At 41.4% G+C, this 26,658-nt stretch overlaps 2 protein-coding genes across 2 annotated transcripts in view; one reads left to right on the top strand and one right to left on the bottom strand.

Annotated features, from left to right (window-relative positions):
* TTC38 (tetratricopeptide repeat domain 38) overlaps positions 1-18,296 on the bottom strand; it is a 20,944-nt gene extending 2,648 nt beyond the window's left edge. Inside the window, exons 1-13 of the mRNA XM_064461626.1 lie at positions 18,203-18,296; positions 14,807-14,884; positions 14,279-14,360; positions 13,760-13,931; positions 12,603-12,776; positions 10,414-10,489; positions 9,308-9,427; positions 6,219-6,278; positions 5,138-5,176; positions 4,203-4,284; positions 3,406-3,571; positions 455-614; positions 92-165 (exon numbers count right to left, since the gene is read on the bottom strand). Of these exons, the coding sequence (XP_064317696.1) occupies positions 92-165; positions 455-614; positions 3,406-3,571; positions 4,203-4,284; positions 5,138-5,176; positions 6,219-6,278; positions 9,308-9,427; positions 10,414-10,489; positions 12,603-12,776; positions 13,760-13,931; positions 14,279-14,360; positions 14,807-14,884; positions 18,203-18,226 (1,307 nt within the window). The 5' untranslated portion in view covers positions 18,227-18,296. The remainder of the gene's footprint in view (positions 1-91; positions 166-454; positions 615-3,405; positions 3,572-4,202; positions 4,285-5,137; positions 5,177-6,218; positions 6,279-9,307; positions 9,428-10,413; positions 10,490-12,602; positions 12,777-13,759; positions 13,932-14,278; positions 14,361-14,806; positions 14,885-18,202) is intronic.
* PKDREJ (polycystin family receptor for egg jelly) lies at positions 18,266-26,658 on the top strand. Its single transcript, XM_064461557.1, has one exon. It carries the CDS (start codon positions 18,572-18,574, stop codon positions 26,519-26,521), a length of 7,950 nt encoding a protein of 2,649 aa, XP_064317627.1. The 5' UTR covers positions 18,266-18,571; the 3' UTR covers positions 26,522-26,658.

Here is a 26,658-nt window from a genome sequence, read left to right as displayed (position 1 = left end):
AGCCTATGTTTATTGGCTTGCGTATACTCACTGTTGCTTACTTTTAGTAACAGTCCTACTACCACAAATATTTATCAGGAAAAATACTCACCTTGCAAGGTTTTGTTTGGCTTGTGATTTAGAATTCAAAGCGGCATGAATCAATAACTGACTGAAAACATCTCTCTGAAAAAAGAAGTCAGCAAAAAAACAAAGTAATAAGTAACTCAAAGTACTGCTGGTTACAATGTCTTGTTTACCAAAGTATTAAAGCCACTGAGGAAGGAAAAATATCAACAAGAAACATTAAATAGCTAACACTGCTAATAAGTGTTTGCAAACAGGATTCAGTCACAAGCACAGTTTAGCTTTTCACTTTCTAAGAATAAAGTGCTGTCAATAAAGTAAGTGCCTAATGGAGGCTACTGAAAGAGGATTAAGTCACGTCAAAAAGCCTTTTAATGACCTCCTTTACCTGAGCATTACTGCCTCCTATTTGGATTAGCTGATAACGGATTGGGTACAGCAGGTCTACAGCTTTGTCACAATTTCCATTTTCAAACTCTACAAAAGCCTGGCACAGTGGCAACCCCAAACTAGGAGCCAGGGAAAGCTCATGGTCTTCACAAGGTGCTCTGCAGAACGAGAAAGTGGTTAACTCCCATAAGTCAAATTATAAATACGCGTGTTTCAGTGCCAGTCTGTCACTGCCTGCAGACAGAATTTTTTTTTACTGTACAAAGCCTGATGTTTCAGGTACTTTATTTAGATAATATCTTTTGGTGTGGTTATGTTACTTTCACCTTTTTGTTATTCATCAGTCAGTCAGTTTTCATTCTTCTGAATATATCCACAAAAGGCACAAGCCCAACCCCTCCTGCCTTTGCAATAAACAGTTTTGGCTAGGAAAGTGAGAAAACTGCACAGTTTCTCTTCTGGTGATCTCACCGGACCATCCTACTGCTAGTTCTTTGACTATCCTCATCTCTGCTGAAAGTGGCAATCAGTCCCTTGGCAAACAGCTCCAAATAATAATCTTGCAAAACAGCTCACCACACAGCACAATACCTTGCTGTGTTTGTAAGATAAACTGTATTCCCAATGACAGCTCTCAAAGTCTGCTCTTCTATTCCAAACATGTCAGACTGCTTTTAGGCCTACAAATAGCAATGGATTTTAGCTAGCTGTTAAGGTTTGGTTTTTTTTATTTTATTTTTTAGTGCTTGTATCCTAACTCATCTAAGAGTGGAAGAGGCATATAGCATGACAGTATGCCTGCAGAACATAATATACATTCTAGCAGGCATCCTTGACAATATTAAAAAAAAAACAAACAAGTAACTAAACTGTAGCTCTTCAGACTATAGGCGATACCTCCAACAGGACAATGTGGAATTACGTTCTCCCACTGCTACAGAGGAAGCTGACAGTAATCAGGCCTCGGAGGCAGTGCCATTTCAGTGCCAAAAGGTTGGTTGGCAATACAAGGAGAGGATGGCTTTCTATCCCCAGCAATAGAAATTATTCCTGAGAATACAGTGCACAGAGTTCAATGCTATAAAATCCATCTGTTGTTTAAAACAGATTTTTCTGTAGATTTTCCAATTAAGTCTTTAACACTGAGGAACCTTAGTCGCTGGTTTCTGTTCTGAGTGCTTGCAATGACAGCTGAGAGTCACACTCCCACACGAGGACCTTAAATTCACCAAACACAGAACATACTCTGTGCTCTCCTCCTTGAGCAAGTATTACAAATTACCCGCTTCTTCCACTAAGTCAGCGTTGACTTTTCAGTATGCAGTGTGGCCTTGTGTGTTTATCAGTCCTTAAACAAAACACAGCATCCTGGAAAGATAGGAGTGCACAACAGGTGTGCATTTTAAGTAGTTTGAGGTAGTAAATGATGAAACAAGTATTCATTTAAACATTTGTTCCAGCTCTCTGAGAAAAATGCAACGAGATGGAAAAAACAGATATTTTTTTTTCCTTTCTCTTGCAACTGATCTGAAGTATTGGTTCATGAAGAACACGTACCCCCTGCATTAACTAACATTTCTGTCCATGAAAATAAGCACGTGATACCAACCACCAGAGCACACCATGGAATACTTTACAAAAAAAATTCATGTCAACTTTAAATTGCAAAGGCTAGGGAAAAATATTAATGAAAAGCCAAGAATGACTGTTGTTTGTGCCAAAGTTTTATGACTGCTTCTTTCACGCGTACAAACGCATCTTAGGTATCATTTAGCTATTACATATTTGTCATACACATAAATTAATCCATTAATCCAATCATTAATATATCCCTTCATCTCACAGTCTGTTTTCTCAAATAATAAAATTAAGCTTTATAATACTTCAAACTACAGCTTAAAAGTGTACAGCTGTATTCCTACAAAAGGCTGAATAGACAGGCAAAAGGAAGCACTGGGTTAAAGGATAAGCAGCATATGTTCATTAAAGCTTCCCTGAAGTGGTGTGCAGGTGCAGTTTTATATACTTTATATATACTTACATATATTTTTATACTTGTATAAGAGATATTCACCATTTCCTACTTTAGTTTAATGAGACATGCTTAGGCTTGATTTGGTAGTTACTTGTTTTCCTAAGCAGTCTTAAAAATTACATTTATTTTTGATTGATGGGTATTATAGTCAGGAACAAATTGTGACAATTTCAGGTTCTGCTTCCTTCTTTAAGGCAAGGGAAGCAATAGACACTGAAACAGGAAAAATGGGGCATGGGGGGGAATTGCATTTAAAGCATCTTTATATCAACCCCTTAAAAAAAATCAAGGCAACTTGCAGTTATTTAATACGCAAGGGAACATGAAAAAAAACCATTGTTTAGATGAAATACTTAAATATTCAAAATTTTCAAATCATTTAACTTGAAAGAAAAAATATTCTCTATTATTACTTTAGCAATACTTGAAATACAATTTCCCGTAGAGGTACTTCACAACACATAAACCAGTAGCTATTAGAATATCACTACCAACTAATGCTCTATTATTAAAGAACCTTTTAAACCAGAGCAAAAAAGAACCACCATAGATAGCTGACATATATTGTAGAATACCCTTAGTAATATACAGGTGAAACACTTTATTTGTTGTAACACAGCTTAGTGTGAACCTGTTGAAAGAAAATATACAGCAACAGTTGGTGTCCATGACCTCAAACATAACAGATTTCTGCTTAACAAGATTAGAGACCTCTCTAGACATTAACACAAAAAATAAATAATTATAGGAATCTCCTAACTGGAGATTGCCCTGCTTAAACCAGGCATGTCCCAGTGACATGCTAAAACAGAGAAGAGTGTGTTATAGTGCTTCAGCAAGCCAGGGACGTTATCACCCTAAAGTTCAGAGGACAAAATATTTATTGAATACGATACTTCAATTCGCTCGCTTACTTTGCAAGTTCCTGAAGAGTTGTTAAAAGCTCATCAGTAGCTTTGTGGTCTTTGGCTCCAAGTGAGGACATCAGGATGTGTACGTCATTGAACAGAAGAATGTGATCTTTGGTGTGCTGCTTTGTAAGCTCGAGAACACTGTTCCACCTGTCTCCAAGCTTTACACCTAGGAGTAAAAAATAAACCCAATGCATCATTAGTGTTTTAGCAGAATACTGAGTATATAACATTCGTCTGTCTGCCCCCTTTTCATGAACTCTAGCGTATAAACACTAGCTTAAAAAAGGAGAAATGCTACTGAGTTAGGAGAGTACACAAAAGCAGAGGCTAATATACATGTACTAGCTATTTCAATCAGTATCAAAATAGAGAGTTAAGTATCTAACTTGAAATTTACTTCAAGGAAGCTCTACAGCTTTAGAGGCTTATGTGCTTGACTGTTCAGCCTCAAAACTCCAGGGACAATAGAAGTGAATTTGTCAAAAAAGAAATTTGTGACCTATACTAGGCTGAGCTGAATGAAATGGCATACTTGCATGGGGGAGAAAAAACCCCAAAACCACCAACTCTCAGGAAGAGTAAAGGTTATGGACATTATTATGAATTTCACATTGAGGCTTTTCTTAAGAGCAGAAAATTCTTCCATAGCAGAAGATTTCTTCTGTGAAACTGACCAAGCTTGCTCTGTAAGTATCTTTAAATACTTCTCCAACATGCAAGGCAGGGGAATAGGAGAGGCAAAAAGAAAACTGTTCCCCGTACAGTTTTAAAAAAAGAATGGCAGGTGGATATCCTACCTTCCAGATGAAGCCTGTACAGCATCGAACAGTTATCTACTACATCCAGCATGCTTCCACTTGACAGACACCGGGGAGCAATCTGTAATCACAGGGATACATAAGCTGCCCAACTGATGTGCTAGTGAGAACTTACTCAGATAATCAAACTTATTTTCACACAGTACAGAGTTCATTTTATCTTTTTATTTATTCAAAAATACCCATTTTGCAATAGCCCTAATTGCACCTTTCCTGAATACAGCAATTTGCAATGACAAACGCTTACATTGTTTCATTTGTGTTGTTTTTCCTGTTAGGAAGTTGAACTCAATAAGTATGGAGAGTGTTTTATTTTTTCCAAAACACTGCCACAAACATTACTTCCCTTTGCCAATGTTAGTAGATAGAAGTCTGCCCAGCAGCTTTCTTAATGCTTGCATTATTTTTACAATCCTTCCAAAGAAACGTTATCCTATCTAATTTGATATTGCTTATTTACAAAGATTTTTTTTGAAATTCAGACAGTAAACTACAATAAATTAACTAGGAGTGAAAAGACATGTTTTTGTTGACTTGGTAGCTAAGATGCAAAATCAGTTCTTTGTAAAGATAACTTGACTTTATAGGAAAATTACATTACATTCTTTTAAAAAGCTTTTATTAGCAGGAGCATTTAGACATACAGAGCATGAATAAGACACATGGACAGAATGGAAAACAGTACCAACGGTGTCACCGTAGCTCTTTCAAGCACAAGTGTAAGAAACACTTGAACTATATAACATGCGAGTTTTTGGGGCATTTTACCAGTTGAGAAACAGTTTCCCTAAAAAACTGTAACAACAGATCTAAATAATGTATCTACATATATGGCACATCTCATACAGAAGGAAGAAAGCATGTATCATGGTCTTAAGCATGCTCTCAGTAAAGAAAAAAAGGCCTCTACTCACATGATTGTCATAAATTGTCAAAGCAGCCTCATATTCACCCTGTAAAAGGAAGCAAGGACTTAATGATTAACATTGAGATACAGTAACCAAAAATGACTGGTAGTAACCAAAGACACATATACAATTAATAGATGTCGTAGTATTACTTCACAACTGCCTCATGGCTTGATCAGAACAAACTGAGGCAAAGTAACCTTAAAAGAAAGGATGGAGCCTAAGATAAACCAGGATTTACTAGGCAAAACAATCAGTACGTTTAGGCTTCACTTAATAATAGGTACCAATACTGGTGTAAGTTACACATGAGGGACAAAGACAAGGTATTACCTCTCATTCTAATGTTCCTTTCAGTGATCTTTGCAAAAATTAGTGCATCCTATGATGTACACAAAGAGGTAGGGAGAAAAATAATTTTAAGCAGGCTACAAAAAACTATCAAGAATTATGCTCCTTTTATGTTAGTAATACTAAACACAAGGCAGTGGCTCTGTTTTCAAGTACACTGCCTTCTCAATGGTGTCACATTTGTTTCCCTGCTGAACTGAACCCCACAAGTGCTAAGCATTATTAAATCCAAGGAAATTCTGCACTGCAACCTGACAGGTTGGGTAAAATTGCAACCATTTTAAAAGTGTTTCAATAGTAAGAATTAGTAACATTAATAACATTGGTGACCAAATTTAGAGCTCACTGCCTCTTTCTTATAGTCAACAAATTTTGGGGCCAGCAAATTAGTATCGAATTTGAAGAGAATTTTGTCTAATTTTAGAGATCCAAGTTTGTCTTTCAAATCAAATAACTGTGCCAAGTGTAATTATTGAGACTATTCGATCTTCAGACACATAATAATCTCACAGTAATTTTTCAACATTCTAACAAACATACTGGAACTTTGACCAATGTAATTAAAACTTCTCAAAATAATTGTAATAAAGGACTAGCTTGTAAAAATGCATTGTGCTATTTTATAAAAACATCCCTTTATGGAAAAAAACCTATAAATGTTAGGTCTGCCTTTTAAATAGTGTTATATAAATGACCTATCTGGACCGTAAAACACCTGTATGAAAATATCTCATACCTTTTCAATAAAGTATAAAGCCCAGTGCCAGTAATTATGGCAAGCAAGCATATCACTGTCCTGGGAAAAAAAAAGAAAGAAGATAAAATATTATTTACAAAGTAACTTCCCACTTGAGCATATCTAGTCAGATTTCTGTTTCCTTCTTCAGCAAAACTGAGTACTTCATGAGACAGAAGAGACAACAACTTTAAATGAGCTAGCCAGGACACCTTCTCATTTGATACATTTGCTCCTTGCGACTATTCAGGGAGGTACCTCAAAAACAGGTCTCCCCCACATCATTTTCCAGAAAAGAATTTCAATTGCATGCCTCAGAACTCACCCTTCTGCAGCACTTTTTTTCCCCCTAAAGAAAAAAAACCCCACATCTATAACAAAAGTAAGATTTGTCTCATCTAAAATTTAACCATCTTGTCTAAACTAACCTGGATAGATAGTGGAGAGAAACACCCACCTTATGAGGGCCATTCATCGCACCCACCCAGATATCCAGCTCAGACAGAGGGGAATAATTTCTTAAACATCTATTTTACTGTGGACTCCAGAAGCTGCACTAGATACCAAACATATTGGCAGTTCATCAGATGAGATGAACATTTGCTGAACTGTACCAACTTTGCACTGTCCTTTTCAGCTGGCACCAGAACTGCAAATAATCTTCCCTAGTCTGCACTTCAAGACAATGTCATTACAGCTCACTTTTGTGAGTGCACTGAGAATAGACAAACAGGAATATAATTCCATAAACCTTTGGCGAAAAGTAAAATACCAGAAAGGTTCGTCCCTCTCCTCCCATTCTCTCCCAGTCCTTTAATTCAACTTAATGTTCTCACAAGTGAAAAAAGCATCTTCATTTTCAAGGTGACAACACCCACTTTCAGGAAGCACAAAAGTTCCCAGTGAAAGTCAGAACTTTATGGTGCTGAGATAAACAATCTGGTAATCTTTACTTGTTTAATATTAAATCACAAACCAAACCTGAGCAACTGAAGTAGTTAAGTGCTTGGCATAAACCTGATGATATCAATTTTACTACCATACTACCATTCCAAATGTCACACAAACAAGAACATGGGATTACCTCACTGAGTAAATCAAAATCCTCTTTCTGCTGCTGATTTTGAGTTCTGAATGAGATTAAAAAGGAGAAGCAGGCCTGCAGGTTACTAAATAAATAAATAAAAGCAGGCTATGGGAATTCATTCCAGCAGTTCATGAGAAAAACCATTCCTATTTAATAATAAACAGCACTGGCAAAGAGGTCTCCTCTGGTAAGATAATTTGCCTCTTTTGATTTTGTGGTGAAATACACTTTTTTGGGGGCGGGGTGGAAAAACAAAAATTACTCTGTAAGGAAAACCCATACCAAATCTCTGCCACTCTTATTCGGAAGGAGAAAGATTAATTAAAAGCAGCAGAAGGGGCCCGAATACTGTGGCAGTACATAGATGGTTCTGGTCACTAAACAAAAATTTAAAATTTCGGATCACCAGGCAAAATACAAGCAACTTTAATAAAGCCCTTAGAGAGACCTGCTTTTTTCATGCGCTTACATTTTAACACTCTGTGTTCATGATGGCTATGATGAAAAATATTGTACAGAAGTGATTATCCATATTATCATTATGACAGTATCAGCTGTTACAAATCTTAACTATACTGGGTCAGGCATGATGGTACATCAGGCAATTCAACTTACTGATCTTGCACTGTATTATTTTAAGTTGGTTAAAGGGTATAATGAGAGAAGCATGCAACTATTTTAAGTAAGAGTTCAAAAATCGATCTAAGTCAGAGAGTGGGTTTTTTTAAGCCACCACCCAAACTGCCAGCCCCCTGCATCACTGTTTCATTAAAACTAATAGATCAAAGGACAAAATGCTTTCTGAGAAGTGACAGATATGAACCTCAAACAAGGGTTTTCTGCCTGCACTTCCAAGCTCGGTATCTGAATGCTTAACTTAAAAAAAAAAAAAAAGGTGCAAAATAAACAGTCCTTCTAACCTCATTATCCAGCCCTGCTCTTTCGGTGAGGTGGAAGAGTCAGCTCAGATGACTCTCAAATAGACTCTTGGGGGTTCTAACAAATTCAAACCTCACAGCCTTTTGCTCTGAATATGACACATTTAACCACTGGGAAATCACATCCTGACCAACACAAATAAAAATTATGCTTCACTTACAGCAAAGGACCATATGACTGACTAATTAAGGTGTTCAATACTCTGAGAGACAATCGGATTTTGTTGGATATATAAAGTAACTTCAGTAGACTAGAAAAGAAACAAAAGCATCGTTTAGCTTTTATTTACAGTTGACCTTTAAAAATCCTTTCCTATCCAGAGCAAAAAAGTATTTTAGGAGTCTTCTAAAACATTTGATTTGACTGTGTTATTTCACACATCATCTTAGGTTCCTGCAAAGAGGTTTAGCCAGGTTCCTTAGCTGACTCTCAGTGTTCATCCCAGTCTAAGCAAAAAGCTCATGAAAGTATCACTGATTACTTCTATAAACCAAAAAAATCACGTACATATGAAACATGTATCAATAAATCACAATTTTCACATCTGATGTTTCACCTGTCCACAGTGGTCAGGTCTTTATGAGATATAAAATACCTGATCAGCTCCACCAGGAAACAGAAACTAGGGGAATGGAGGTGTGTGTAGGAGGGTGGGGGTGTGTGTATGTATGCACATACAAACCTCACACTTGTTGAAAAGCAGTATTTATTACAATATTCCTAGCTAAAGTAAGGCAGTGTGAGAGGATAGACTGTGTGAATCCTGGCCTACTGACATGTTTGACATTTGTGTAATCTCAGCTGTCGCAGTAACGATAGCTTAAAGTGGTCTACAGCATGTATCCCTCATAACACACCATTTTTTTTCTGCCTCTTGCTTCAAAAGCAGCATAAATAGTAACAGCACCTCAGGTGACAGTTTCTTCTAATATGTAAAATTTTCATTGCTAGTAACATGTCTGCAGATAGGAAAGAATTGCATTCAAAGGGATCAAGAACTTGGCTGGACGAGATAAAGAAGACCTAGGAGGAGCTTTTTCAGGGATGCTACAAGAAAGTTTACCTTCCAGTTGGCTTCCGTTTCCTTCATAAATTCTAACCCTTTCTTCACATCTGCTTTCATTTCATTAACGTGAGCTATAGTATGAACAGACCAGGCATCTGTCTGATTTATAGCCAAAGCCTATGAGTGAAAAAAGGGAAAATGTGATGAAGCTTGCAAATAGCAGTATTTATCACTGCTGATATAGAAACGAGACTACTTTTTACTTGTTGCATGTTAAGTACATCCCTATACTGTTCCAACTAACCAAGGCCAGGAAATTATTTGGACACTTTCCAGCTTCTACTACACAGAAATGAACACCTGCAAAACACTTTAAAATGCAAGCTTTAATGAAGATTATCAAATGATGTTTTATTTCACAGATATGCATCAGTATCAGCCATGAAAGAATGGCACACATAGGCAGGATATATTCCATGACATACTGCCTTGCAGGTAATAATTTCTTCTTTGAGAGTATGGCCAGCTCTGAGTATTCAGCAAATTCCTCTTTCTTGCTCTAACAACTCCCACTAGGTTTTAAGCATTTTGCGAGGTTAGTCGCTAACCTTGTAAATGTTAAATGTTAATGTTTAGTCTTTGTTGTCATTTTCAGCAATTAGATGTAACAGACAGAAGTTTGGCAAAAACACCCATTAGATATTAATTGTATCCAAGACTCCTGGAGGACAGGGATAATCCTGAGGACTGGAGAAAGTCAAGTGTAATTACTATCTTCATAAAAAGGAAACAGGCCAGCTAATATTAATCCCCAGGAACACTGTAGAGTTAATTGTTCAATAATCAAGGAACAAGCATCTGGGAAAAGAGAGGGAACCCAAACACAGTGGATTGTCAAGAGCAGATTACATCAAACCGATCCAACATTCTTTCATAGGAGTGAACAGCATAGATGTGGGAATCCTTCTACGGAATGGTTATCAGCAGCCTCTTATGAAACTCTGTGAGCATTTCCATGTTGAGCTTTATCTCTTAGCTACTTCTAGTATCAGCTGAGACGAGGGAGAGAGTCAGTTCACAGCACTTGCACAAACCACCACCCAGAGACAGAGATCAGGTTTAAGAATTCTAAAACCTTTTAGTACCAATAACAGACAGTTTACCTCACGGGCAAGCTCCTCAGCACGATCGAAAAAGTTTGTTTCCATGAGTCCAAAAGAGTAGTAGCCCTTCACGTAGCTAAGCAAAAGGGCAAAAACAGTACACCATCCATTTAGAACTAGATTTAAGCTAGGGCTAAAAAACCTATTAGAAATAGCATTTAACTCAAAACATTCAAGTTACAATGAGTGTTCAAGCGTGCAGAATATAGAACAACTAGCTAGTTCTCATAGGAAATTAGAGGCCTCAAAACACCAGCATGGGAAATAGTAGCAAGATGCACATGTTTCAAGACGCATGTGTTTTGAGAACCGACATTTACATCCTTAGATAAACCAGAATTAAGAGTTGCAAGAACAACCTGCTGATGTCCTTAACAGTTGCAAGATGCAGAATAAGGCTAGAAGCAAGACAGTGCTGTCACCAAAGTTATCTCAACATCCCAAAAGCACCATGAGTGTCGCCTTCTGCACTTGTTCCAGTGCCCCCATAACTATAGGCAAGCCTTTCCTGTGAAGTGGCCCTTTAAAACTGGTTGTAAAGCATCCCCATTAAGCCATAAAGGCCCAACTCAAAGGAAAATTAGGGATGTTGTATGCTCTTACACACATACCTGATGCAGTATTTTAAGAAATATTTAACAAGCAATAGGACAAGAGAAAAAGGCCTCAGGTTGTGCCAGTAATGGTTTCGATAGCAGGATATTGGATATTAGGAAAAATATCTTCACAGGAACAGGCTGCCCAGGGAAGTGGTTGAGTCACCATCCCTGGAGGTATTTAAAGATGTGTAGATGTGGTGCTTAGGGACATGGTTTCGTGGTGGACTTGGCAGTGCCAGGTTAACGGTTGGTCTCTATGATCTTAAAGGTCTTTTCTGACCTAAACGATTCTATGATTCTGTGATTAACTGCTCTTCTACCTGCAGATTCATAGATTGTAAAATGCCACAGGATATGCTTCTGCTTCTCAAAATATCTGTGGGGTTTTTTGCTTTAAACTCCTGAGGCAAAGAAACTACTGGAATGTGTGGTGTATGTTGCAACTGGTTTATATAATGGACTGAGATGAATTAAGGGGTGGGGGTGGGGGGGTGGTTTGCCAACATATCAGTTCACGTGTAACTCTACATGCCTGTAATTTTGAGGACAAGGGGTACTTGCCAGGTTTTTATACTTCAAGAACACTTGGTGTTTCCTGTTGCTTTACAATTAAGCAGTCAACAACCTGCACTTTTGTAGCACTGTGTCTAGAAAAGCTTAAAAATGCAGTCAAAACTGCTAAATCATCTTACTTCCCCATAAATGAAACCAGCATATTGTATTTAAAAAGAACTAAGGGGTTTAGATTTTTCCTACGCTGAGGTAACACAGCTGGAAAAATGAGACTCCTGGCACTACCTTCTGTGCCACGAGATTGTGAAACAATTAATAAATTGTGAAACATTCATAAAATATTCAGAAAGTTATGGCTGCCTGTGGATTGCCTATTCACCTATCTCTAAATGTATGCCTTGACTTATAATTTAATGCTAATTTTTATATGAAGTTAAAAGCTTTCAAATAATTTAAAAGGTCTTAATTGTTTTTTTTAAATTATCCCAAGTTAGTTTTTAACAACTATTCACTTGACAATAGATAGAGATTATCCTGAATTAACTTTGGGAAACCAAAACTTTTGGGACTGAACTAAGGTAATTTTTAAAAAAATCTGCCTTCCTGTCAGTCTTTCCTGCACCAGCTGTTATGGTATATCCCAAAGTTTTATTTCAGAACTACGCTTTGGTAATCCAAGTTACAGCTCCTTTCTTCCTTCCACTTATGTGCTCTATCACCCACAACATGAGCCCCAAGTAAAAAACTTGGCTTGTAGAAGCCCAAAGGACACTTGAACTGCCCTCAGTGAGGACACGATTTTATCATATTTGTTACATCACGTGTCATATCTGACCGCAAAATTCACTAATTGAGGCACAGCTCACTTAAAAAAAACAACCCTCAACAACAGTGTCAACAGGGATACAGGAGAGATGTTCTAGCTGTGGACAGATTTGGTTTGCTCCTAAGCCCTTGACTTTGTCTACATGTGTTTGTTTCCAACAGATCCTGCTATTTAGATGTGTCTGAACTTAAAAAACACAAAGTACATGCACACCAGATAAAGAGCAATTTTCAAAATGAAGCATGACCCACCTGCTCAGTGGAATATCAGGTGTCCAGAAAGGATAAACCCGGGCAACAGAATCTCGCATCTGTATCTGATATCCCAGGTAGAAATAAGTGTCCTGGGAAAATTTGAGGGCTAGCAGGTCAGTTGGGTGGCTCTGCAGAATCCGTTCCCATAGATCACAAGCTTTTGGAAGCTGACTAGAAATAAACAATTATTTTGATTGCTGAGAGAAGGCACACATAACTGCCTCTACTGTTAGTTCTAAACTCATGCTATTCTGAAAAACAGAAAATTCAACATCAACTGACTTCTTTTCCTTGCAAGAATTTTTATTCTTTTTTAAAAGTAGTCATTATCTTCACTGAGCACCTTCTGCGAAATCTTTTGCATGAAATGTCCTTGGGTTACAACAAGTTACTGTAACACACACGGAAATGAAACAAACTTAAACCATAAATCTAAAGATTTTCCTACAGGGTTGAACAGTTTTTACAGGGACCTACCATAATTAAGCTAACTTCACATATGCAAAGACACCTTCCCTCTCCTCTACTGGGAATCAAACCCATAGTAACAGGGCTTCAGTAGCTTCCTCTTTACCTTTGCTAAGAAGTATGTGAGGTAAATCCATGCTCACCTGTTTGACAAACAAATAATGAAGGTGAATCATTAGCCCATACTTTCTGCAGTGTACATAAATTCATCATATTGAATGGAACAGTAAGCCTCTACAGCACTTCTGACACTCTGCTGCCCCCCTGTTTTACAGAGGAAATCGTTTTTGACACAGGGAGACAACAGAAAGAAGGAAAGTCTCTTTGTAGTTTTGCTCTGTGGATCCAAGTCTGTATTATATTATATTGGACCTTGCCATAGTTAAATATTTAGTTTCCTAGTTCTAAACCATATATTCCACTGATGGATCTATGACAATTTTAAGACATGGAGTGCTTAATGATACAAAGCAGTGGCAATAGAGCACTCCCCCTCCTATGGTACTGTTCACTAACTAGTCATGACACAGTCTGGAGAGATAAATTCAAGAACAACCACTGACATCTCACCCTGATCCTTTGCTAGATGTCAGTTTATGTCAGATAGCACTACTACCAACTACCTTTTCCACTTGTGGTGGCTAAAACTCTTCACAGTCCTTTAAATGGGATGACAGTGGACTTACCCACTGGCAAACATGTCCAGCGCTGATACATGAAGCTTCTCCCGTTCAGTCAGTGGCTGTGATTTTGAAAGCGTCATCATTGTTCTCATCGCACTGTCCAGCTCTTTGCTGAGTCGCACTGAGCTTCCAGTGCCAATCAGCTCCAAACCATTAGCAATGACATGTCCCATTGCTATAGAAAATAGCACATTACAACCTGAGCTGTACAGCATTGCAGGTAATTCATCTCTACATAAACACGAGGGAGAGGTTGGTTGTTTGAAACAAGACTTGTACTCACAGGGGTCCAGGAAGCCTCGTAAGCCTAAAGTTTTTACAGGCTTTTCATGACAGCCATTTAAAAAGACTTGAAATGAAAGAAACCACAGAAAACCATCCCAGCCTGCTCTGGACTCTGAACAAGTTTTACAGAATTCTATAACCTGACACTTCCCACTTGCCTAAACAAAGTAAGTTAAACACCGAGACACAAGTTATTATCCAGCACTTTCCATGCTAAGAATTAAAGGTTATACTTACTAAAATTTGGATCTGCTGCTTTTAACTTCAAGATGCATCCCTCAATACCTCCGAGGCTCTCATTATTGGTCCAGGTTGCATACTGTAAGAGAGACAGATTGAGGGTCGAGGAATCCCCAGTAACATTGGGCTCCATTTTGTTATCCCACATGCAAAATCCAAAAGCAAGCAAGACAAATGAGTAAAAGACAAATTTTTAATTCAGATAAGGTTAGCGTAGCAGGAAAACTGTTTTCTTTAAGGTAGTTTGGCCACCAACATAACTAAACACCATGGATTTCTATGCGGTTTATGTCAACTGGTCGACTCTCCCATGTCAAGTAGGACAAGCACACTGGCTGAAGTTTTCCCCACAGCTGCAGCAGCCAGCATAGCCCTCTGCTATGAGGGTTTTCTGCTGCCTGCTAATGGCTGAACTCCGTAGCTGCCTCACTGTGAGGCTCTCCCAGCTGTTAAGAAATTTAAACATCAACTACAGCAAAGACTGTTTCATGCACAAGTCACTGCAGTTACACTTTTTGGTCATACCTGGGTCAGTGCAGCATCAAATAGTTTACAGGCTTCATTGCTAGTAGTGGACAGGACAAGTCCAGCATCCTGCCAGGCCTGCATAAAAAACAAATAGAAACCCACTCATTTTAAACACTCATTTTCCAGACTAAGCCAACAGATTTTCAAATTGATGGTCTTCTGGTATTTTCATCAACTATGCTTTTTTAAATAAGAAAAAAAGGGAAAAGTTGGAAGGACAATGTGAGCAGATACACAAACCTTTTGTGCCATTTTAGTTACATCTGAAGACTCAATAAATTGGGTTTAACAGTGGGAATAAAGAGGCAACAGATCAAGAAGTGTAATAGAAGATCTTGATGGGTTACGCATCTCATTATGAGAGACCCATTCTTAATTAATTTTATCTCAACTTTTGGCTAGTCCCTCTGCTGCAGACACACCTTGTGTGAAGTAGGGACATTGTAAAAATAAAACCCTGGTTTTTTCAAAACTGAAATCAATACCTTAAGTAACTTGTAGGTCAAACAGCCTGACAGAACAAATCCATCAAGTCACTGGAGTCCAGCCAACAAAGAATTTGGACCACAGACTTGCACACAAGCCTTATGAAAAGGAAGAACATGGGCATTTGATAAAGCTAAAATGAAAACCAGAATCAGGCTACCATCGCTGCTTAACAAGCTATGTAACACTGACTGAGGTGCTACATCTTCTGGCTAGCTGCTGGAGAATGAAAAGAGTTTATTAGGCAGATGTGCAATTTACTCAATGGTGGAATTAAGCTGCAGCAGCTACAGCACCCTGGTTCATGGTTGTCTCCATGACTGCTCTCATAAGTACCTCAGGCAACAAAATGAAAAATCCAATGCCTGTTTCAAAATGCCCACCTTATTCATGTGGGTGCTTACAGCAAACAGGCAGGTAATCTCTAGTTGTTTGCAGACCTTTTCCCCACACACAGAATGGCTACAAAACCACAAAGTCTGTCATCTCACAAGATGAGGTGTTTCCCTTGGCAACCTATTAATATATTTTTAATAACATTTGGGTTTATTTCTACTAATTATTCTCTCCATTCAACATTCCTGTACTGTACCCACCACTGCCTTTAAAACCATAGGCTTCTCAAGCACAGACTTACATTCAGCACACCATATATATTCTTGCTTAAGTACACACACATTTGACAAGCCGCCCCAATCACTTCAGCACCACTTTTATTCCAGTACACAGAACTATACAGGATAGACATAAAAAATAAGAGCTGGGGCAAGCCAATTCAGACTCCTCCTAATGGGGGAATAGTCCTTACAGATGCTGCAAGAATTCAGTTTGTCTCATTTTACACTTTAGGGTATTTCTTGGTTCTAATGAACCATCAAAAAATTTAAGTAACCAGGCAAAGACATCTTTGCTAATAGTACCCTAAAGCTTTGCTGCTGTGATTGGATTAAAGGCTCACATTCCAGTAGCTCAAGCACTCATGTGTTCAATTACAAGCCTGAAAGACTAGACCTGAATGTAAAATTACAAATTTTCTTTACAATCCATGCTATAACTAGAAACAGCATAAAGCCAAAAGTCAAGAGGGTAGCAAAGTTAGGCCTGCTACTTACAGACTGCTTTTCAAGGTGCCCTGCAAAATAGGCCACAAACCACTTTCTTCGCCAGCTGTCAAAAACAAGCTCTGTTTGAAGCAGCTCTCTGTGCCACTGCCTGTTTTGCCCAACAGCACAAGGTACTTGCCAAATAGAAAGTGTCATCCCATTTTGAGGAGATTTGTTAATTCTAAGATTCATTGGAATGAAAACGTCTGTGCAAAAGCACGAGAAAAAACAGCATAACTAGGGTTAGTAAAAAAAGGCCTGCATCCACCACTGAGGACACTGTTGATCTAGTTGAGGTACATCCTGTTCCCAGCCACTCTAGAAAGCCTCTGCTCTGCCAAGGCTACAGCCCAGGTAACTCACCCCTCACTGGAAGACTCCCACTCTGACAACAGGAGGATGACAGCAAGGCTGCATCACATCATGTATACCACTACTCCTCCCATTAGCACACCAGGACAAGAGACTACAGGGAAGAACGACCCCATAACAGCTGCTGCCTCCTAAAAGACACATAAGATCTGTCCTAAACTTAATCTGATGTTGCCAACCAAGAACCAAAGAGTTACAGGGAGCACAGAAGAGCCAGCACCCCTTGTCCTCTGGGTCATACACACATGGTCCTGCCCAGACTACTTGCGACACACATCTTAGGGCTTTTCTGTACTCAGGTATCAGCCTGTGACTGAAGAAATCCACAAAAGAGGGAGTGTGAGTAGGTAAAAATCAGCCTGGAGAGTTTGTAAAACAATTATCACCTCCCATTTCCAGAGAGGCTGCCTCTGAGTTCTGTTACACTGATCTCCCACAACCTTCTGCTAACTCCAGAAGAAAATCTTCTCTGGGGTGTTCCTTGGAGGAGAGTGCCACAGCCTTGGCTCTTCTTACTGCTTCTTGGTGAGTCCAAAGCCTTGCCCTTTCTCCTGCTTTAGATAAGAGTTCAGTCATAGGATCTGGTGACTGTTTGTTTGTATATTTGCTCCTGCTATAATCCCAGCTGGCTCTGAGGAATCTCTGCTCTTTGCGGGTTGCTGTTAGCACATCCTTATTTACTCGAGTGGCAGCTCTCCGGAGCTCTGGCACTCACGAACCTATGACACACTCAGAAGATCTTCAAGACTTCTTTTGATTATCTCTCCCTGCCTAATTAACCAAGAAACAAGAGAAGTGATAGAGAGAATGAACTTCATTAGGAAGAAAGCATGCAAATGACTAATCAGTTACTAGCTCCTGCAGACAGATTTTGAACCCTTGGACTTGAAGGGTCCAAAAGGGTTGAAAGGTTTCAGCTGGTTTAGAGTTAAAGAAACCTACTTTCGAGGCCTACAGGAAGGCCAGGTGAGTGCCTGCGGGACCACTCTGCACTGTGAAAAGACCCAGAGACCTTCAGACACGAGTTTGCTTCCCCCAAGGGAGGGAAGAGTGCAGTGGCTCGTCCCCGTTTTCACACCCCAACAGCAGCCTCACCCCACCTGAAACTCACCCTTGGTGTAAGGCTACTGAGCGGGTTCAGGCAGATGAGCTCCAACAGAGGCCCCCCACAGCGGGGCTGGCTCTCGGCGTCCTCCCCTCAACCTCAGCTCCGCTCCCCTCCCGCCACAGACCCAGCGCCCAGCGGCAGCCACCCGCCCAGCCCGCCTCTCGGGCGGGCCAGGAGCCTCCCCACGGCCGCCCGGGAGGACACCAGCTGCCCCTGTGTGCCCGGCAACAGCCGGGGCCGCGGGCAGAGCGGCCGCAGCGGGGCCGGGCCGGGCGGGCAGGTGAAGCGCCTCACCGTCCCGCTCCGCCTGAGACCTGCCCTCACCTTGCAGTCCCTCAGCGGCGCCATGATCCCCCGCAACGGCCCCGCTGCCGTCGTTCGGCGGCTCCACGCCTCCCGCCCCCGCAGGAGGAGGAGCCGGGGCCGGGCCAGCGCGGCGGGGAGGGTTCGGCGCCGTTCCGTCCGTTGGCAGCGGCTCCCTCCTGTGTCACGGAGAGCGGACGCGGTGCTGCCGACGGGTCTGTTTTGTAGATTATTGGCCCTGAAATACTGGTTTCTTGTGGCATCGGGTATATCCACACAGGATGTGCTGTTTCTAATGTTAAATACCTTTCTTACCAGCTGTGCCGGGGAGGACGGCGGAGCAGGCTCTGGTCTCCTTGGAGCCCTCCTCCGGCAGTTGGGACTCCCCAGATGTCAACCTCCAACGGGCAGCACACCCATGGCTGTGCTCCTTCCTCTCCTTCACCTCACGCGGCAATGACAGCCCTCTATCTCCTCCTCCTTCAGCTGCTCTGCTGCTGCCCCCGAGGCTGGAGGGCTGCTTCTCCCAGTCTCCAGCCACCACCCCTGCTGGTGACCTGCTGGGGCCCTCACGGACAAGTCTCTCAACGGCAGGATAATGAGCTCCGGGTCTCATGCCTGTGGAACAGCACCATGAAGCTCCATTACCAGCCCAGCCCAGGAGCAAGACCAGAATCAGAGAGGAAAGAGGGGCGGCCACTGCCCCCACCACGCTGCTTCTGGTACCTGAACTCGGCCTTGGTGAAGAACACCACGCGCTGGTCAGGCCAGGTCATGCTGCAGACAAGCCTCCTACCAGGAATCGCTCCTTCACCCATGGCCTCCAGCCTCCTTATAGTGCAATGCTCATCTGCTTCATGCGCTGCACCCGAGTGCTTTTACCACAACGTGAGCATCGAGATATCCAGGCAGGATATGCGGCTGTTCGTGCTTTGGCCACAGACACACCTGATCCACATGTGGCAGCCAGTAGAGCTGGGCTGGTGTGCACGCCTCAAGAGTGCCAGCTGGCAGTACCGCTTCAGCAGCCACGGGGGCAGCCCCTCTACCTTTCTCCTTCCCAGCAGTGAGCACAAAGACACGCCACCACCTGCTGTCTACCCAACAGCTGAGTTGCAACAGACCTGTGCCACCTACTACAGCTATCGCTTGACTGTGCACTACAGGCACCATGGGCTCCATGTTGCTTCAGTCACCATTGAGCAGATGCCTCAGATAAGCGTCAGCCTCTCTCTCAAGGTAGAGCCTGACTTGCTGCACGTCCTTAGTGTCAGCTCCAAGCTCCTTAGTGTTCCTCAGCAGCCCCTCAGCCTCTTCTGGAGGCTTCAGCCGCTTACACAGAGGACACTGGCCTACAGACTGGTAGATACACGGGCTATAGGAGGTTGGCTCCATTCCTACAGTTCCTTTACTCTGCAGAGCAACTTCTGTGCCATTCCCACACCTCAGAGCCTGGGTGAGGTGGTGGTGGCCAGCATTTATTTTCATGCTGATGGAAAAAGGTTGGAGGAATTGACAGGAGAACTACATTTACTCAATGGTACCCTGAGCCTAACTGCAGGCGGAGAAACTCCCACCCATGTTAACCTTCACCCAGGAAAGGCCAACTGGAGCACTTACATTTTCACGTACAACCACGGAACGTTTTACACAACCGAAGAAAACAACAGCCCTATTTCCACAAATGGCCCTAACACACGCACTGTCTTCTACCAACACAAGGAGCTTTCCTACTTACTCTCCATAGAGCTTGTGGACTTCCAATGGTACAAGTTCAATATGTATCTTTATATGAATCAGAAGAGGGTTTTGTTCAAGTCACTGGCAGAAAGAGACGTGGAAGTCCATGTTTTCAGTGGCAGCCATCCTTCTTTTCTGCAGAGGTTTACTTACTTAGTGTGGTTTATCCCTGCACAACATCCGATGCTACAGTGCGAGTGGACCTTCCATCTGCAGCTTTTTGGAACGCAAAAAGACCACCTTCTCCAGAGTAGAACATACACATACAGTGATCATGTAAGAAACGCCACACGTTTTGTCCGTCGCTCTGCTTTACCCTTTGATCCAGAGAAATACACGGGGTTTGTGGCAAAAGTGAACTGCTCCAGAAGTGTACTTACACCGGCTCTTTTAGAGGTCAGAGTCAACAACTATGCTGCAAAAACCATAGAAGCACCAGTGTCTTGCCATCAATCAGCCTGTTACATACACACTGTATGGATTCAGAGACCTGTCCTTCACACCTCTATCCTGCGCCAGAAAAGGGGGACATCTTTTTACCTCTTTGTCAGATTACTAGTAGACTGCAATGTCGGTATATCTATCAAGCCCTTGTGGCGAATCTATGCCGTTCAGGACACAGCAACTGTTCCCAACTGGACAAACCCAATAAACTCTTCTTCAATGTATGGTGTAGAAATGATACACTTAACTGTTCCCAGTTTTACCTTAGATTATGGGTTGTATCTGTTTTATTTCACTGTTGCAATAACCCCAATTAGGACCACAACAGTCCTCAGGGGCTCAGACAAAGTTTACATTCTGATTGAGAGCACCGATCTAGTGGCAAACATTGCAGGAGGCACTTTCCGCTCAGTGGGTTTTTCTGATAATTGGACTCTTGATGGCTCTTCATCCTATGATCCTGATTCACAGGAAGGACTAAAGGGAATCACATTTACTTGGTACTGCACTAAAGAGGTATCAGACTATAAAACCATGAAAGTCAGCCTGGGAAAGAAATGCCATCCAGCCCAGAAAGATTTGAAATGGTTAACATCCTCCGGTCCAGTTCAGGCAATGTCTCCAGAATCCCTCCCAGGAAACGCCATATACTACTTTCGTCTAGTAATTCAAAAGGATAGAAGGACAAGTTATGCCGACCAAACTGTAGAGGTGCAGCCCAGCTCCCCACTCCTTCTGGATGTGGCATGCCTTGAAAACTGTGGTAGCACTCTAATTCCAACAGAGAGATTTACCTTGTCTGGAAAATGCCTAAACTGTAGAAGAAACAGCCATCCAGTCTACTACTGGTCCCTTTTTTCAGAAAACTCTACAGAAATTAGCTTTGACTGGTCTTCCAGAGCGTCAACGGGGAGGTCTGGGGCTTACCTGTCCGTACACGCTCTGACTTTTACAAAGACTGTACATCGATCTTACATACTTCTGTTAAAAGTAACTACCTGGGATGGTAGGTCCTCAATCTACAGATATGGATTTAAAGTAAATTCTCCTCCTAGGGCTGGCAAGTGTACCATCAATCCACACTGGGGTACAGCCTTTCTGACAAAATTTGTTGTTCAATGCAGTGGATTTTCTGACAGCCATTTACCTCTGACATATAAAGTGATAGTAGCTTCCAATGTCCCCAAAACTACCAAAATAACTTCTGTGGAGGAAAACACATTTGGCACAATTCTGTACTTTGGTTACCAGCCTAAAACTCCTCCATCTTTTCTCCCAGTTGGAGTGCCCTCTCAGAAGTACACTGTGACACTTCATGTTCAAGTCCACGACGCCCTTGGGGCGTTTACCCAAGTGAGTTTATATGTCCACGTACGGAATCCAGTTAACAGTCGACCACTACCAGTTGTGTTTCATGAACTGCTGGCCTCAGTGAGTGGTTTAAGTGCACCGATGACATCTTATCTCCAGACTGGAGATTATTTTAGCGCGGGTTATTTGGCTTATCTGGTAGCCTCAGTTTTAAACTATATTAAAGCCTCACCAACTCGCCAGCCCCCTAAGGCTCAGTTTCGGGAAAGTCTGATTAAAACAGTCCTGAATATTTCAGTTGAGAGCACAATGGAAATCAACCAAGTGGTTTCTTCTCTTTCTCAAGTCACAGAGGAAGCTGATGAATTGAACATTAGATCACAGAACCTTGCCATTAAGAAACTGACAGAAGTGACGGGAGCGCTGAAGATACAGAGGAATGAGAGCCATTGGTCTGAGGAAGCAGAAATTCAGACCAGTGGAATACTAAGATGCTTGTCCAACATCCTGAGAGCTGCTCTTCTGCGTCACAGGAATGTCAATGTTAGCGGAGTTAAACAAGTCTTCTCCATCATGGAAAATTTAACAGAGATAGTTTTCCAGGGCAAAGTCCCTGGAGAAACAGAAACTCTAATGGAAACAAAACACTGGAATATCACTCTGAAGAAAGATGAAACCTGGAACATTGCAAATGCTTTTTCTACCAGAAACACCTGCAGGAATTGCTTTTATCCATCACTGAAAAGGGGAAATTATTCAGGATTGTCCCATGATGCTGTGATTTCCACTGCCCTTTTTGAGTTTGATGAGAACCCCTTCCCTTGGTTAGGTTACACATCAGAAATCGCAACAATGATCTTGGGGTTCAAAATGGCGGAGGCCAAGGCTAATGGGGATCTACAAGGGATCGTGCCTGAAGGAGCAGAGATTACTATTGCTAGGAAAGATAAGGAATCTTCAACTTTTCAGTTAGCAATGGGACCCGACAAAACACAAGCTTACACAACTGGAGGATTTAGTTTTGAAGTCAGCAGAAACACCAGGAGCATATACATCCAGATCCTGACAAAGTTAAAAGTTACTTTCAAGGTGCTAGTATTTACAGGTACCAACGTCACTCATGCTCATCCCATAGCCTCGTTTGCTGCTTTTCACAACATGACAACACTTGCAAGCAAAAATGAGACAGCTAGCGCTGACTGTATCATTAAGACTCCCTATGTTGTCTGTCTCCCAGAGTCATTGCTGACAGCCACAGCTCAAGGAAGTGGTACAGACACTCATAACATCTCCATTGTCCTGCTGACACCCTATGTCGTAAGGTATCAAACTCAGAAACTGGTGAGCATACACGTTTTTAGTGATCAGTGCTTATTTCTGGATGGGGTTCGAAGCCTGTGGAGAGAAGACACATGCAGGCTTGGCTCCTTGACTGACTGGCAGAGGGTACACTGTGTCTGCAATATGAAGCGGAGTTGCAGAAGTCTGTCAGTCCACGCTGTATCAAATGCATCCATGTTCGACATCAGGTTCCTGGCAGCCAAAGTAATAGTTACTCCCAACACAGTAGATCTGGGAAAAACCCTGATAGCAGACATACCTAAAAACCCAGTGACCCTCTTAACAGTGCTCTTTATTTTTGCTGTCTACTTTCTTTTGTCCCTCTGGGCAATGAGAAAAGACAGGGCTGACAGGGACAGCAAAGACAAGATTATAGTTCTGCCAGACAATGACCCCTTTGATAAAGAGAGCTTTTTGGTAACTTTATATACAGGCAGTCGCTGGGGAGCTGGAACCAAAGCAGATGTCTTTCTTCAGCTCATTGGCCAGAATGGCATGAGTGATGTCCATTGTTTACGGCACCCACATTTTCCATCTTTCCAACAAGGAAGCACTGATTGCTTTCTGCTAACTACTAGGGAAGACTTGGGAGACATTTGTTCCTTCAGGGTCTGGCACAATAACAAGGGCCCATCTCCAAGCTGGTTCTTAAGCAGAGCCAAAGTTGAGAATACATCCACCAGGAAGACCTGGTTCTTTATGTGCAGGAAATGGCTTTCTCTTGAAAAAGGCGATCACTTACTAGAAAGGACATTTTCTGCCATAAAACCCAAGACAATTCTGCCCAGAACTGACTATTTTTTGATTAATCTTGCCGACAGCCTGACAGAGGGCCATCTGTGGCTCTCAGTTTTTGCTCATGTTCTTACTGGCACTTTCAGCAGGCTCCAAAGGTTGTCTTCATGCTTAGCAATATTATTATTAAACTTGCTTGTTAACATTATGTTCTTTAATGCCGACAAGAATGAAGAATTTCCAGTACACTTGAGGTATTTGAGATCAATAACAGTAGGAATTGAATGTGCTTTGGTTACTGTACCTGTGGAAATGATTATAATTGCCTTATTTAAGTATTCCCAGCAGGAACCTTCTCCTCATGGTATGGCTTGGACAGACCCAAAGACAAGCTCACCTCTCCCATCTGGAAATCTTAAGAACTGGAAGAAACGTTTGCAAAAACTGTACCTTTCAGAAACTTCAGCACAATCGAGGAATATTAGTCCCTTGGAGAACCTTCCCGGTTCCAGCAACTCACGGAGCCCGCCATGTTGCAGAAAGACAAGAAGCAAGGGAGCTCTCCAAAACTGTAATAATTGCACAGTTTCTGAAAGAGATGCAAATGTAATTGGAACAGAGGAGCTGAAGATAACCGCAAATTCCCCTCCAATGGCTAAGGCCTGTGAGGGGAGGCCACCATCAAATTCCAGTTTTAGTAACAATTATGCAGAAGAATGGGGCAACTTTCAGAAAGAAAGGAGACCACTAAGCTTTACCTCCACACCCCTTCACAAGAGGCCACACATAGTTTTTTGTTGGTGGTGCATCTATCTCTCATGGGCACTAGTTATAGCTGTCACTGGGATATCATCATTTTTCATTGTGTTATATGGCTTGTCTTATGGCTACCAGACTTCACTAGAGTGGCTTTTAGCATCTGTGATCTCCTTTATTGAGAACGTGTTTCTCGTTTCAATTTTAAAAATCAGTTTTTTCTCAGCTCTGAGTACAATTTGTCCAAAATACTGTGAAGACATCACGTGGTTAACTCAGGAAAAGTATTCTGAGATTAGGTTGGCTAAAGAAACCATGAGCGATGATGAGATGAGAGAGATGCACTTGAAACTTGTTAAAGTCAGAGACACCAAGCAGTATAAGCCTTTAGAAGCTGATGAAATTGCAAACATGCTGAAAAAGGCAAAAATTAAAGTCAAGGCATTTATCTTCACAAAAGGTTTCATCAGTCACCTTGTCTTTTTAACACTGCTATTAAGTTTTGCCTATTCCACTGAGAACGCCAGCAGTTTCCACTACAACCGATTCATCCATAGCCAATTCTCCCCACGACTCTCCAGTGTCGATAAGCTAGAGCATATCTATGTGTGGGTGAAAGACTTGTTCTTGCCTTTGATCCACAATGACATACAGCCAACCTTTCTTCCTGAGAGCTGGTCCAAAATCATTGGTTTGCCTAGGATGAGGCAAGTGCGGGCTAAAGGTACTGAGAAAAAATGTTTCCATCCTCACAGCTTTGTAAATAACTTTGTGACCAGTAAAAGCCACTGTCTTCACAAATATGGCAGTGACATCCCAGAGAAAGGTGACTACGCTGGCACCTGGACAAAGGTTGCCAACCAGTCTGTTTCCAAGGATGCCAGCAGTTACGGTGGGTTCACTTACCAGCGAAATAGGACTCCGTGGATGTATTATTCATATGGAGATTTGCACACGTATGGACCAGCAGGATACACGTTTTACTTCTTCCCGGAAGAAGGACTACCTAATTCAACAACAAGGCTGGATGCGCTACAACAGAGCAACTGGCTTGATGAAAAGACATGGGCTGTGATCATTGAGCTAACTACGTTTAACTCAGATGCAGATCTGTTTTGCACCATCTCAGTCATATTTGAAATGTCTCATTTTGGGATCATAAAACCAAGTTTGTCAGTACACTCTTTTGCACTCCCCATTTTTCATCAGCAAACTAAAGCTCAAATGTCTGTGTTTGCAATTGTTCTTGCCTTTCTGATCATCTACATTGCAGATGAGCTTCACATCATAAGCCAAGAAAAAAAAGACTATATTAAAAACATCTCCAATATAATCAACTTTGGCTTAAAATCAGCATTCCTCCTTTCTTTTTTTTTAAAGATCATAAAGTTTAAAGTGGGAGCAGATATAGTGAAGTTTTACTTACTTCACCCAAATGATTTCATTCATTTTCATGCAGTTTCACATTTAGATCAGATTTTAAGGATTGCTATGGGCTTTTTAGCATTTTTTGTAGTTTTGAAAACTCTAAAATATTCTCAATTTTTTTATGATGTGCGCTTAGCACAAAGATCGATCTTGGCAGCCCTTCCTGGAATCTCCTCAATGGCCCTCGTGGTGGCGGTATACTTATTCGTATTCATGGCTTTTGGCTACTTTGTGTTTGGGCAGCATGAATGGAATTACAATAACATGATTCACTCAGCTCAGACCATATTCTCTTACTGCGTCTCAGCTTTCAGAGATACTGCGTTTTCATCCGACAGGTTGCTGGGTGGTCTTTTCCTAGCCTCTTTCATGTTGGTGATGATCTGTGTCTTGATCAATCTCTTCCAAGCCGTTATTATGTCTGCCTATGGAGATGTGAGACAACCCGTATATGAAGAACCATCTGACGAAGCCCAAGTGGTTACTTTTGTATTGCAAAGGCTCAGAAGGATATTTTATCTTCTGATCTGTAGAACATCCAAAACCAGTGAGCCTGATCTTTTTCACAGTGTACTTTATGGGTAGCCTGAGAGAAGACATCACTGACATTTAGGGCTCAAGAACAGAAAAATAAATGGAAAAAAAATGGTTTATCTTGTCACATGAGCAAGGAAGGATCTTGTATTTAAGACGACCTTTACTCTGTAATACTTGCATTTCAA

The sequence above is a fragment of the Phalacrocorax carbo genome, chromosome 1 (genome assembly GCF_963921805.1).
Source record: "Phalacrocorax carbo chromosome 1, bPhaCar2.1, whole genome shotgun sequence".
Lineage (NCBI taxonomy): Eukaryota > Metazoa > Chordata > Aves > Suliformes > Phalacrocoracidae > Phalacrocorax > Phalacrocorax carbo.
Note: the sequence above shows the minus strand (reverse complement) of the source record. Positions and strands in the feature narration are given on the sequence as shown.